Here is a 15592-nt window from a genome sequence, read left to right as displayed (position 1 = left end):
TGACCAACCTATTTCAGCAATACCGCAGCCATGCAGTGTCATGGGTGGTCTCAGGGGCGGGGAGAGGGAGTGGGGGATTCCATTAAGGGGGAGGCCTTATAATATCGAAAAATTATCAAGTTTTTTATTACATATATCAGTAAATAAACTATCTAAGGATATATCAACAATTTCAGAACAGAGTCCGAAGTGATTTCAAAGATATAGAATGGAACGCATTAGAATACCAAATAAGCATAAGAGCGCGCGGAAGAATTTGGTCAATAACACTCACTCGTCGTCACATTCTTTCAAGGAAGTTTAGGAACTAACCCGGTTTGTCTTTTCGTAATTACGTAAAACGGCTACATTTTGGTTAATTTCCGCAATCATCACTAATAAGTGTCGTCTTGCAGATCTATGAGTAGAAACAGTTGTGCAAACGCCAGAGGATGACAGATTTTCCGTTACTGTTCACCAATGTCAGCAATATCATAAAAAATGAAGAACACTACTTTAAATCCATTGTATAACGTGTTGGTTTACTGTAGATTGTCTAACTATTTTACACAAAACACCATGCGCCTCCATATCAGCAACAAAGCTTCAAAATCTCCTTAAATCTTTTTGCGCACCTAGGCGCAGAACGAGACCATTATATTCGAAAAGTAGAGGTTATTTACCATAGAATGTATGTTATGTGACCGTTCCGAAATGATTCCGAAATATGTACAGAATACATTAGTGAAAAAAGTATTTTTGATCTGACCACCTCAAACCTATTTAAACTAAAAAGTCAGAGTTCCAAGCAAATTTACCAAATGTATTTTATTCCCTAACCAATTTATTTCGTTCCTCTACACAAAGAAACTAGTTGTGCTAAAATCGGACCAAAATCAAAAGACCAACATGCATTTGAAGTTAACAGAGCAATGGTGGTTTCGGAAATGAAAATCATTAAAAAGTCCGGACCTTACTACGTTTAAACTCATGTTAAAAATCGTGTTCTTATCCAGGGATCATAAAATTTTGAATATACATCATTCAATACATGAGAAATTCAGGAAAAATATAAAATATCAATATTTCAAAACTAAATTTTTGAGGTTTTGGCCAGCCTCCAGCCACTGTGCACCGCCTCTAGGCGATCTCTATAAAAATCCTTATAGAACTACTATAACATAATTGTATATTGTCATCCGCACTAGTTTTTTTCCCAACGCCCACACCTTTCATACCCATACAATTTTTTTGAATATTCGTAGCTTTCTGTCAAAGGCAATTGAAGCTCAAAGTTGAAAACTCGAGGAAAATGTGGAAAAAAACTATACTGTGCTTAGTGGTAAACTTCATCATACAAATTTTAACTATTTTTGGAAATTTCAACAACTAAAAAATTAGACTTGAGTAGCCTGTTACTTGCATTTCACTGTAGATGTGGTTTGGTTTAGTGGAATAATTCGAAAGTTTAGCTTTTTTGGTAAAATACTTTGCCCGCCTAAAGGCGGTGTTGGGCGCCTGAGTGAAGAGAATTTTCAGTCTTTAATGATTACTTACTGTACCGAAACTAGCATTATGTGCAATTTTAACTAAAAAAAAGTTTGTTTTAAAAACTTTGGGTGAATGCTGCTGTTAGAATATGGATGTCCATATCATTTAATAATATTTAGAAGAGTCTGGGGCTAGCTGGCGAATTTTTTTTCTTCTTTTGTATTAGACATATGGCGCTGTCTCTAGTTCTACACTTCAAGTACTCTGTAATACATTTTCCAATGTGTTTATGTTGCATTACATTCTGCTTCGTACACGTTGTAAGTGATATTGAGTTTTCGAGCGTATTAGAATGATGAGCCTATTTCAGTCGTATTAAGGAGGGTGTCTCACCATTTTATTAATTACTTGGAATACAATTGATGCAATGCGTATGAATTGGCACCAATATTTTTGCTTTCTTTTTATGAACCATTATGATAACGAAAATCACCTTGCCATTTGAACCAATGCCTTGAATATAGATGGCCACTCTAACCAACGGATTCACATGGTTAGGGCGAAAATAGGCTCATTGCCCTAGGCGAAGTTTTTAAATTTCAGCATTTTTGTTATTTAGGGCGAGTTCAAAGCTATTCCACGAATGACTAGATTTTTCTATAGCGCGCGAAAAGAGCTTTCCCTAGCCATAACCACAAACAAAATTTGTTTTTTTGTTTACTTTAGAATTTTACCTGTTGAATCTCGAAAATTCGCTTTTAAATACGAAGTGTCAACGAATTTAAAATGTCGGAACATTGAGGCTGAAAAATAAGAACAAGTATTTTGCAGTTTATTGAAAAGACATCTCAAGCGATCTATACTTTATCATCAAACGTGGTAAGAACGCATCATTGTGCGTATAGTCTAAATTTATGCAACGCATTCTCTTTTACACGATCTTCTTAAATTCAAAAGATAAAACATGATAAGTTAGACTATTGCCAGCAGACCGTGGACTCCCCTAGTATAAATTGGAAGTGATTAATTAAACAACCAAAGCACTAGAGAAATACTCCTTACAGTTTAGGTAATTTTCGTTCTGATGAGGTCCAAAATATACGCAATGATCTGTATTCACCTATGTTGAAGTAGGGGAGACCGGGGCTAGTTGGCGGTGTTTTCAGTTTTCATTTTTTACCACTTTGATTTTGGTAGATCTTGCAAAATAGAACACGTTGCATGAAAGGGCAGACTGTTGACAACATCTCTGAATTTTATGAAAATGTTTCATACGTTGTCTTTATTTCTAGAGAAAAAAATATGCGACGCGGAAAAGCCGCCAACTTACTCCTGGGTAAGTTGGCGGTATGTGTGGGGTAAGATGGCGGAATGCCAAAAAATAAGCAATCAAATGGAAATTCGATTACATCAGTGGTCCTTATGAAATGTGTCGATTGTCTTTTCAATAAAACTGTATATTATTCGACACTTTTCATTATATTTCAGTCTCAATACCAATAATACTACCAGTATGGGTTCAGACAGGGCTGCAGCACTTTAATTGCAATGACCGAACTAATTGACTCCATCATTAGTCAAATTGATAGCAAAAGAATTGTTGGTGCCCTTTTTCTGGACCTAAAAAAAGCATTCGACACTCTGGATCACTCAATCCTGCTTAAGAAGTTAGAATGCTATGGTATCAGGGGATTAGCAAATCATATTATTCGTAGCTATCTGTCGCATAGGAACCAATTCGTATCTATTGGAGACTCGTGTAGCTCTTGTAGACCAATAGAAATAGGAGTGCCCCAAGGCAGTAATATTGGGCCACTGTTATTTTTATTGTATATCAATGACCTAGGTAGACTCGGGTTAAAAGGGACTCCTCGTCTATTCGCGGATGACACCGCGTTGTTCTACCCGAACAACAACTGCCTGGATATTGTACGCGACATTGAATCGGATTTAAAAACACTAACGACGTATTTCAACGAAAACCTTCTTTCCTTGAACCTATCAAAAACTAAATATATGCTGTTTCGTTCATCTAGAAGAGCTATAGGCGTGCATCCAGACCCAAGAATGGGACAGTCTGTAATTCAGGAAACTAACTGCTTCAAATATTTAGGACTTCACTTAGACCCCACACTCTCCTGGATTGAGCATATAACATCTATAGAGAGAAAAGTTGCATCGTTATGTGGGGCTATGCGTAAAGTATGCTCTTTTGTTCCCCAGCATGTACTTCTAAAATTTTATTATGCGTACAATAACCTGTATCTGTGTGGGGCCGTGCCAGTATTTCGAATCTGAAAAAGTTACAAACGCTTCAAAACAGATGTCTTAAAATTATTTATAAAAAACCATTTATGTACCCTACTATTTTGTTATACAATAATAATGCCCATAACATTTTACCTTTGCTTGGGTTGACTAACTACCAAACAATAATGTACATCCACAATGCTTTGCATAATACTATTGCTCATAATAATCTAGAATTTACGACAGGAATTCGAGCTCACAGCACCAGACAAGCCAATCATTTATTATACTCCAGAGTATCCACGAACCTTGGTCAAAGACGCATTACTTTCATCGGACCTAAGTTATTCAACCAGCTTCCTACTGATTTAAAGCAAATAACATGTCGCACTCGTTTCCAAGCAAAATTGAAACTAATTTTAAGAAATAAAATAGGAGAATTTTTAATATAAACTTCGTTCACCACCAATCGAGCTTATTCCTTTAGCTATAATTGGTTAACATTTTTTAAATAAAAACAATTGATAAATGCATTTTTTATAGCAACAAGTAATAAATAAATTTAAATTATTATGAGCTTCCTGCAAAGCTACGATGGGACCCTTAAAAGGATTCTTTTCCGCTGGGTACTCGCCGTAGCTTCTTGTCAAATTTTGTGTTTTGTCGGTCTCGTATTGTTTTTTTTTTGTTCTCAGCGTTTCCGCGATTCGTAACTTTGTTTTGTTGTGCTGACCTTTTTTTTTGTACGCTGAGAACTGATGTGTCCACTACCAGGGGGCTCCGTTTGTGAGCTTTTTGGTGTGGGGGTAAGAGGCGGGCTATTAAAAAAAAAAAAAAAGATTCAAAAGCAAATTTTCGAAATAATTGTCCCCTGCATTGACGAGAGACACAAGAAAAAGTTTCTCTTACTTTGGAGTGAATTCGAGAAATGAAAATATTTGATGACTATTTTTGCACTGTAAATAGTACCGCCAACTTGCTCCGTGTGCGTCACCGCCAACTTACCCCAACCGCACTTTTAATAAAAAACGCTTTTAATCCACCTAACAGTGTGATGAGACATTTCTTATAGCTCTTATCACTCTCTTCGGATATTATATCGTTTGAGAACATTTAGAACTTGATGCTTCGCGATGTTTTTGATAACACATACTACATGGGATAGTGGCAGGACTCAGAGAATCGCTCAAATCAGCATAGAACAACATCAGTGCTAGAAATCTCAAACCAAATCAATGGGGAAGCGAAAAAATGGCCCATAAAATAGACATACCAACGAATTATTGTTAATGCTCTGTTAATAAAAGTCAGTTGTGTGTATTCCCTCCGACCGGTTGTTTGTCAGCTGAGCTGCTTTCGCTTTTTCGTGGAAAATAGTCGCGCGATCGATTTGCATATCGTATTTTGCTGCCATTCGCTTTTATCAGTTATAGTGCACTGTTTTCGGGTCGTACATTTTACATCGCTGGTGATATTATAGATAAAAAGGCGATTTTTCACCCGATTAAACGAACTATCCGTTTGTTCTATCTTTCGGTGCTACCGCTTCTATACAGTCGAAAACAAAAGAACGTCATTCTTCATCATACCAGCTGTATTGAACAAGAGAAAGTCGTGCTGATTGAAGATGTTTTGCTGCGAATGTGCCTTGCCTATCATGCCTGGAGGGGTAACCATTTCTTGTGATGGATTTTGTCAGGATAATTATCATGCAGAATGTGCTGTGCTGTCTACTGCAGAGGTCACCTGCTGCAACAGGTACAAGAATATCTGGTGGATGTGTACCCCGTGTACGACGATCATGGACGGCGTTCGCAAGATACAGGCTTTTCGAGATAAACGCGAGGCGATCACCGACGCTACTTCATTTACCCCTGCTCATGCGGCTACTGTTGCTGTCGATGTGAATACTGAGTGAATCAATTACCGAAATGGCTGAATCTCGTTTTTCTTTGGCGGAAACAAGTTCATCTCTAGCTCAATCAATCCCGCAAATGTCGTTCACTCGATTGAAACAAGGGTGTAGGGTTGCTGGTTCTTTGGAGTCAAGTAATTCTACAAATCTTTGTTGGCTATTCTTTACGCGTGTCAAGAACACAGTGAGTGAGAAAGATATTGCTACTCTGGTCGCAGAATCACTCGGAACTAATGCTGCAATTGTGAAGAAGCTCGTACCTGAATGGAAGGACGAGTCATTAATACCGTTCATTTCATTCAAAGTAGGAATTGACGCAAGGCTAAGAAAAATAGCACTATCTCCATCAACATGGCCATTAGGACTCTGTTTCCGACAATTTCACGAAAAGTTTGACATTTTGTTTGGAATACTGTATTGTTACCTTTGCTTGTTGCTCGATTGTCTGTGTTGTTATATATTGTTACTGTACATGTTAAATAATTTTAAGTAACAGTCTGTATGGCCAAAGACGAAGGAATAAATAAATAAAATATCTAAATTGTGGTGGGAAAACTGAATTTTCCTAAAGGGGTTATATATTGTACTGAGCCAAAAAAATCGAATTTTTTTTTTTTGAATCGATTTGAAGTTTATACTTTACTCAAATTTCCAACGCGACTGAGAACTAAGAAATCAACGCTTTTTCTTGAAAAAAAGCGATACTAGTAGTAACACCATTCAAATAAAATCAACAGTGAATATTTCCAGTCTTGGTTTTATTTCCCATTTAAGAACTATTGTGTTTTTTACATCTTAGATTGCATGATGCAGTGATCGAAATCCAAAACTTCATGAAGTATTTGAAATTATTAAATTAAAATTTGTGTTTGCTATTGAAATTGACAAAATGATAGTATCGCCCCTTTGGCGATTTTCGGTCCCACCTATCAGCATTAAAGTATCGCCCTTACGTTTTTTTACAATACCAATTTTACAATTGGTGGGGGTTTGGTAAAAATCGATCTTACTGCCCAAACGGCATAATTCCGAAACCGTAATTTTTGAAGTTTTAAAATTATGCAGAATTAATTTTTCAGAAAATAGTAACAGAGTTCGTGTCTTTAGCGAATTTGTTGAGACTTTATTGTAGTCATGAATATTAACCTGAGAAAATTCACCATAAATACTTCTTGGACGATATACCGTCAAAATTATTTTGTCAAATGATGCGCTGTTTAACGTTTGTAAAACTCATTGAAGATACTAAACCTCCGAAATTGGCGGTTTCAAAATGATGCTATCTTGACCTTAAATTACTGTTTTTAAACATTTGACTTATACATATAATTGGTCATACAACAAAAATCAAATGCTCATCAAAATCGATCAGAACCTTTTTCATAAATTTCTCTCTACATTTGGAAAGTGTTATCCTCGTTATTAATCATATTACGTTTTCGTCTCAACTCGACGCATTCCCAAAATAAAAACCTGTTTTAATCCACTTATTGGTGCAATTGTGCTTTTCTCATTTGTCCAGACTACGATTCCATGGCTGGTTATGTTCAATACAATGGTGGAAATGAATATTACATGTTCAGTACGATTTACACATACATACAATGGATCGACAGCCACGATCTTGAGATACTATGTGATACTGAAACATCGCTTGAAACCAGCGGCGGATCATGGAGAAAGATCCGGGAGGTCCGGGTCCTGCCGAAAATTTTCAACTTGTTAAAAAATTTTAAACTAGCTTTAATTTTAAAGTAGCAACCCCTCACTGCATACTCCCTCCGGGCCGGTATGATTGACGATTTTTAGAGTGATTGCATAACCATTCTATATGAGAAAGGCAAAAATGTACCAAAGTCCAAAAAAGTCAATTTTTGTCCAACATCTCAATGTTTCATGCATTTTAAAGTCATTTATTTGGCATCAAAAATACAAATTTGATTTTGAAATTTTTTCATTTCAGTTTATATGGGAATTTGCTGTGTGATTGCACTCTTCAACTCGTAACTCCGGAACCGGAAGTCCAATCAATAAAAAATTCAATAGCAGCCGATGGGAAGGTTGTATTGTGTTAAACCCCAAAACCTTCTCTTGGCTACGCCGTTGCTCGGAATTATTTATTTCGCTTTTCATTTTCCGATATGTTTCAGATCGAATTGCAGTCAGAAGGTTCGCACAAATGAACATTTTTGTACTGATAAGTTAACAAGTTCCGTCCAGACAACTTGGAAGTGTTCGGTGATTATTTCTAGCGGTTGTAGAAAGTAAAATGAAATACAAAATTAGTTTTATCGAAATAATGTTTAGCTTATTTCAATGGATTATTACTATATTGAACAATAAATAGGCGACAAAGAGTAATCAACAAATAACAAGCCATAACTTTTAAAGTATTCAAAATAGATATTTAAAGTCTTTAGTAAAGTTATTCGCAAAAGTAAGAGCTACAAATTTGTCGAAGACATCATTTCGATATAATCACTTCAAAGAAAATTTGTGAAAATATCTCACTCATAGGGGGATTAATCAGCAAAAGCACAATACCAAAAGAAAGGGCATATTACCTCCATTAAATTCTCCGAAGATACTATTGACCTAAAATAAGCCGTTTTGGCGTTAATAATAGATTACATGTTTTTGGTCATATTTCTGGCAATGGGAAATGATAAAAATCTTTCGTCCGCATTTAATGTTAAATATTTCTTATGATAATAGTCCGATTTCAACAATCTATAGCTTGTTCGAAAGGTATTCGTTAAAGCTGTCTAAAAACATATAAATTGTTAATCTATGTTGTCAATTTCGGCAGATAATCTAAAAAAACTGCAAAAACGCCATTTTTACACATTCAAACATTCATATCTTGGAAACTAAACATCAGAATCAAAAACAAATTAATAGCGTTCATACTGTTTTTTAGTTCTTTCATTTAAAATTGGTTCGGATAAGATCGGTTCAGCCATTGCTGAGAAACACGAATGAGAATTTGTCCGTTACATACACACACACACACACACACACACAGACATTGTCCCAAATCGTCGAGCTGAGTCGATTGGTATATAAGACTCGGCCCTCCGGGCCTCGGAAAAAATCTTGAAAGTTTGAGCGAATTCTATACATTTCTTTTATAAGAAATGTAAAAAGGATTAAAAAAATACTTTTGTGTATGGATAGGTGTAATATCTATACGGATTCTGAAAACTCTTTTCACGCACTATCGAAAAATATAGTCATTCGGGGAATATATTGAAAACCACCTTAAACAACACAAAATGTTTAAAATTATGAAAATTTACAAAGTATGCTCAAAAACACAATATCACCCACAGCTTCTACAAAACAAAATGTTTAACAACAAAAACACATTGGATAATGCGTTTCCATTACTTGAGGTTCACAACGAGAGAGCGCTTTATGTCTAATAGAAACGGAGAAAAGGGGATTCCGCCAACTTACCCCAACCGCCAACTAGCCCCGGGCTCCCCTAACTAGAAGAAAGAAAAAGATGGGTGGGTAATGTCTAGGACATAACCGGAGTGTCGTGACTACACGTTTGACGTGTAATTCAAATCGAATGTTATTCAATGAAATAAATGTGTGAGAATGTTTCAAATTATTCTTTATTATAATTATGGTGGTTCTGAAAAGAACCTTTGCGTTGGCGTCGGCGTTGCTAGGTGAAGCACTGGATTCGAAGCTCGTTAGATGTTGCTGACTTCTGTCCTTTATGTTCAAGCTCCCAGTGAAGCTCAGCCGGAAATGAATCGGAATTCTGGCTGGTTCCAGTTCGTATTCCGGCTCCAGTGACACAACTGATTCTAGTTAGAATGTGTCACTGGCAAGTTGGCGGTACTATTTACAGTGCAAAAATAGTCATCAAATATTTTCATTTCTCGAATTCACTCCAAAGTAAGAGAAACTTTTTCTTGTGTCTCTCGTCAATGCAGGGGACAATTATTTCGAAAATTTGCTTTTGAATATGGAGTATTATTGGTATTGAGACTTAAATATAATGAAAAGTGTCGAATAATATACAGTTTTATTGAAAAGACAATCGACACATTTCACAAGGACCACTGATGTAATCGAATTTCCATTTGATTGCTTATTTTTTGGCATTCCGCCATCTTACCCCACACATACCGCCAACTTACCAGGAGCTGGGGTAAGTTGGCGGCTTTTCCGCGTCACATATTTTTTTCTCTAGAAATAAAGACAACGTATGAAACATTTTCATAAAATTCAGAGATGTTGTCAACAGTCTGCCCTTTCATGCAACGTGTTCTATTTTGCAAGATCTACCAAAATCAAAGCGGTAAAAAAATGAAAACTGAAAACACCGCCAACTAGCCCCGGTCTCCCCTACTTCAACATAGGTGAATACAGATCATTGCGTATATTTTGGACCTCATCAGAACGAAAATTACCTAAACTGTAAGGAGTATTTCTCTAGTGCTTTGGTTGTTTAATTAATCACTTCCAATTTATACTAGGGGAGTCCACGGTCTGCTGGCAATAGTCTAACTTATCATGTTTTATCTTTTGAATTTAAGAAGATAGTGTAAAAGAGAATGCGTTGCATAAATTTAGACTATACGCACAATGATGCGTTCTTACCACGTTTGATGATAAAGTATAGATCGCTTGAGATGTCTTTTCAATAAACTGCAAAATACTTGTTCTTATTTTTCAGCCTCAATGTTCCGACATTTTAAATTCGTTGACACTTCGTATTTAAAAGCGAATTTTCGAGATTCAACAGGTAAAATTCTAAAATAAACAAAAAAAACAAATTTTGTTTGTGGTTACGGCTAGGGAAAGCTCTTTTCGCGCGCTATAGAAAAATCTAGTCATTCATGGAATAGCTTTGAACTCGCCCTAAATAACAAAAATGCTGAAATTTAAAAACTTCGCCTAGGGCAATGAGCCTATTTTCGCCCTAACCATGTGAATCCGTTGGTTAGAGTGGCCATCTATATTCAAGGCATTGGTTCAAATGGCAAGGTGATTTTCGTTATCATAATGGTTCATAAAAATAAAGCAAAAATATTGGTGCCAATTCATACGCATTGCATCAATTGTGTTCCAAGAAAATAATAATTTATTCTAAAGGTGAATACAAATAGCCTAAAATATTTTGATATATATATATATATATATATATATATATATATATATATATATATATATATATATATATATATATATATATATATATATATATATATATATATATATATATATATATATATATATATATATATATATATATATATATATACATATATATATATATATATATATATATATATATATATATATATATATATATATATATATATATATATATATATATATATATATATATATATATATATATATATATATATATATATATATATATATATATATATATATATATATATATATATATATATATACTGTGGATTTAATCGAATCACTTTAAATTCCAAATTTACCTTTCATGCTTATTATTTCAGCTTTCACCACAAAGTCAGAATCGACTATTGTTTTTTTGTACACACAGTTCTGACTGGGAAGGGCAAACACTCCTGCTTGGTTTTCACTCGCAATGACAATGAACTGTCGGTCACATAATGCGTCAGGATTCGTTGGACTAAGTTTGTTGGCCGTTGATTTATTTGGCGTTTCTGAAAAAAGAAATTGTTAAAATATTTAACATCACAAATGAATAGTGCAAATTGGATAGATGCAGAAACTAATCAGCAACACAAACGTGGCGAAAACCTTATGGTACAGTTATTTATTTTGCATATATGCTGCTACTATTTCATGGAAGGTATTTTCTATATAATTTTAAAAACTTGCTTGGCATTAAATTCTGACTAGTCCCTCCCCTCCCGAAACCATTGAAAAGGCCCTAAAGTATTCTAAGCCTTAGCAATCCAAAGATCTTCAGTGCATAAATTAATGTACGTCCTTACTAAATTTTGACATTGCCCCAGAAGCGTTCGTTGCCATCAAAAGTTGATAATTCAGTCAAAAAGATGGTTTGAATGGAACTGTTTATTCTGTTGTAATTTGATAAAGCATAAACAGAAGAAGGAAATTTAATGAATGACAGTTTTTGTCGATTTTTCTAACAAAAACGCTTTTAATCCACCGAACAGTGTGATGATACATTTCTTATAACTCTTATCGCTTTCTTCGGGTATTGTATCGATTGAGAACATTTAGAACTTGATGCTTCGCGATGTTTTTGATAACACATACTACATAAGATAGTGGCAGGACTCAGAGAGTCGCTAAAATTAGCATAGGACAATATCAGTGCAAGAAATCTTAAAGGTTAAACCAATTTAATGGAAAAACGGAAACATGGCCCCTAAAATAGAAATACAAACGGATTATTACTAATGCTCCGTTAATAACATATATAAATTCTTCAATCAATGCATTGTATAGGGAAAACCGAATTCCTAAAGGGGTTTATATATGTTGTGCTGAGCCAAAAAAATCGACAAACAAATGTCCGAATGGATTTGAAGTTTATACTCTCAATAGCGTTTACTCAAATTCCCAACGCGGCTGAGAATTAAGCACTGAAATTTCAGCTCTTGATATCTCGCTACCTCTGAAGTGCATGCGTGCATAGTTCAAACTTTACTTCGATATCGACTTTTTCTAAAAATGACTTCCCAGTAGTATCTTTGATCTGAATTATTATCCCTAATCCTAATGCCAAAGAACAAATAAAAAACTCTCGCAACCCGTTAGGGAAAATCATTATCATTACTGAAATTTTCTTTTTCACGAAACTTTTCGATAACGAAAATTTTTCAAATACTTTATAATTTACATAATCTTATTATTGTAATATTGTGTAGGAGAAGCTGAAAATTTATGAATTTCCTCTATCTGCAACATATAAACCCTTAAGTATACCAATTAATTTAGGATATCCTTTTAACATAAACTGTCGCACAAATGGGAATAGGTTCGCCGAATTTTGGAAGAGAATGGAATGTACCTATTACTGTTAATAATAAATACAGAAAAGACCCGTTCTTATCATCTCCATGGAGTATTTTAGGCTGACAATGGGGACATTGACTAAATCGCGACATTTTTTTCTTCATAATAAACTGAAGCTGTTAAAATAATCTTCCCTTCCCTTGATGTAGTCTAATAACTATTTCTGATTATTTAATATAGTCTTCTGGCGCAAAAATCAAAAAAAAAATTTTTTTTTATTTTTGCATATTTGCATCTTTAAGATAAGGAAAACATGGTCAAGAAAGGATTAACTCAAATTGAGCCTTATTTGTCTGCTAGAGCTCATCAAACATATTTTCATATGAGGTCGATAAAATTGGGGGCAGTATTCGAAGAAGTTTCTTGTGGACGAGTGTAGATCGACTTTGTTTCTACTTACTTGGAGTCAGCGGCTTGGTCAGAAATTCGGTTTGGTGGGGATTTGGTGAAAATCTAACTTTCTGTCAAAATGGCTTAGTTACGAAACCGCCATCTTTGAATTTTATTGAGAATCAGTTTTTCAAAAAATTGCAACAGAGTTCCTGTCTTTAGCAAATTTGTTGAGACTTTCATTTTAAACAACTTTATTGTAGGCATGAATACTACGTATATGGAGTATATCGAGTCATAAAATGATATTTACGAAGTGTTCCTTAAAGTAGTTTTTTCTAAAATAACTTTCTGTTGTGAGCTTCACAAGCTCAAGCTTTGGATAAAATGTAAATTTTATCGTTTATAAACAATAGAAAAGATTTATCATAAACAGTAAAATCATAATAATTTAATTTAAAATTAAATAGAAATAGCCTAAAATATGTTAATACCTTGAACATATGGAGTCTTCATGTCTTCAACAAATCGGTTTGTAAAAGTACTTCCCCAAATTTTGCTGAAAACATTAAGTCTGGAACCAAATTTATTTGAGGAGTAAATTCGCCATAAATACTTCTTGGAGGATATAACGCCAAAAATATTTTATTAAATGATGTACTGTTAAACGTTTTTAATATTCATCGAAGATACTAAACCTGCGAAATTGGCGTAACGGAAAACGCCATTTTACATAAATTACCCTACTTTTGGAAGGTGGTTTTCTCGTTAATAATTCTATAATGTTTTCGTCTCAACTCAACGCATTCCCAAAATAAAAAAAATTTCTGCGAATGCTGGAAGTTATGGAATTTTTCGGTGAGCAGTTCTTAGTTTCATAGACATTAATTTTAATTCCAGTTTCGCTACTTATTAAAAAAAGACCCCAAACCATATTACAGTACACCCCTTCAAAACTGAACTCAATATGATAGAAAATATGTAGTAAGTATGATTGGAAATTATGATTATGATTGATTGATTTCAGAACTCTGGAATAAGTTTCTATTGGAATGTTTTAGGCAAGTATTTGATATTGATGTTATTAGACAACTATGATATCAAGACCAATAGATCAGTTACAGATCAGGATCGCATTCCCACAATTTTTCAAAGGTCCTCATGATGTTTCAAACAATAGGTTATCAATGTACTGATCAGGTAATTATCGTTGTAATATTGAATTAAATCAGTCAGCATCAATAAATTTTTAAATTCAATCCAATTTTTTTTTGGGTGAAGGGGGGGGGGGGGGTGGGGTGTGGTTCAACCCCAATGCATCTTCTTGGCTACACCACTGCTTGGAGCTAATAATTTCGTTTTTCATTTTCCGAGATATGATTCAGATCGATCCGATGATTATAAGTCAGAAGGTTCGGGTAAATGAAATTTTTTGCACCGTTACGTGATCAAGTTCCATCTAGACAAATTGGAATTGTTCGGTGGTTATTCTAGCGGTTGTAGATAGAAAAATGAAATACGAAATTCGTTTCATCGTAATAATACTTGACTCATCTAAATGGATTATTACTATATTGAATAATAAATAGGCGACAAAGGGTAATCCACAAACAACAAGCCATAACTTATAAAATATTCGAAATAGATATTTGATGTTTTCAGTAAAGTAATTCGCAAAAGTAAGAGCTACAAATTCGCTGAAGGCATTTTTTCAATACAATCACTTCTCACTCTTAGGGGGATTAATCAGTAAAATCACAATACCAAAAAAAGGGATTTAAATTCTCCGAAGATACTATTGACCTAAAATAATCCGTTTTGATGCTATTAACCCATTGAATGTTTTTGGTCTTATTTCTGGCTATGGGAAATGATAAAAATCTTTCGTCCGCATTTAATGTTAAATATCTCTTTTGATAATAGTCCGATTTCAACAATCTCTAGTTCGTATTCGTATTCGTATAAGCTTTCTAAAAATATTTGAATTGTTTAGTTACGTCGTCAATTTCGGCAGCAAATTTCAAAAAATTGCAAAAATCGCGATTTTTGCACCTTCAAACATTCATATCTTGGAAACTAAACATCTGCATCAAAAACCATTTAATAGCGTTCTGTCTGGGTGATAGGCCTTTCATTTAATAGGTTTGGATAAGATCGGTTCAGCCATTGCTGAGAAACACGAATGAGAGTTTGTCCGTTACACACACACACAAACATTGTCCCAAATCGTCGAGCTGAGTCGATTGGTATATAAGACTCGGCCCTCCGGGCCTCGGAAAACATCTTGAAAGTTTGAGCGAATTCTATACATTTCTTTTCTAAGAAATGTAAAACAAAAAAATTAATCAAATCAAACAAAATAGTCAAACTAATCAAATTAATCAAATTAAAAAAAATCATCAAATAATCAAATTATTCAAATTATTCAAATTATTCAAATTAATCCATTTATCATATCAATTAATCAATTTATTAAATTAATCAAAAACGCTTTTAATCCACCTAACAGTGTGATGAGACATTTCTTATAACTCTTATCACTCTCTTCGGATATTATATCGTTTGAGAACATTTATAATTTGATGCTTCGCGATGTTTTTGATAACA

At 34.3% G+C, this 15592-nt stretch overlaps 1 protein-coding gene across 1 annotated transcript in view; it reads right to left on the bottom strand.

The window, feature by feature from the left end:
• LOC131694260 (syntaxin-binding protein 5) overlaps positions 1–15592 on the bottom strand; it is a 2823745-nt gene that overhangs the window by 801921 nt on the left and 2006232 nt on the right. Inside the window, exon 18 of the mRNA XM_058982823.1 lies at positions 11119–11310. Within this exon, the coding sequence (XP_058838806.1) occupies positions 11119–11310 (192 nt within the window). The remainder of the gene's footprint in view (positions 1–11118; positions 11311–15592) is intronic.

This window comes from Topomyia yanbarensis, chromosome 1, assembly GCF_030247195.1.
Source record: "Topomyia yanbarensis strain Yona2022 chromosome 1, ASM3024719v1, whole genome shotgun sequence".
Taxonomy (NCBI): Eukaryota; Metazoa; Arthropoda; class Insecta; order Diptera; family Culicidae; genus Topomyia; species Topomyia yanbarensis.
This window is presented reverse-complemented; position numbering and strand designations above follow the sequence as displayed.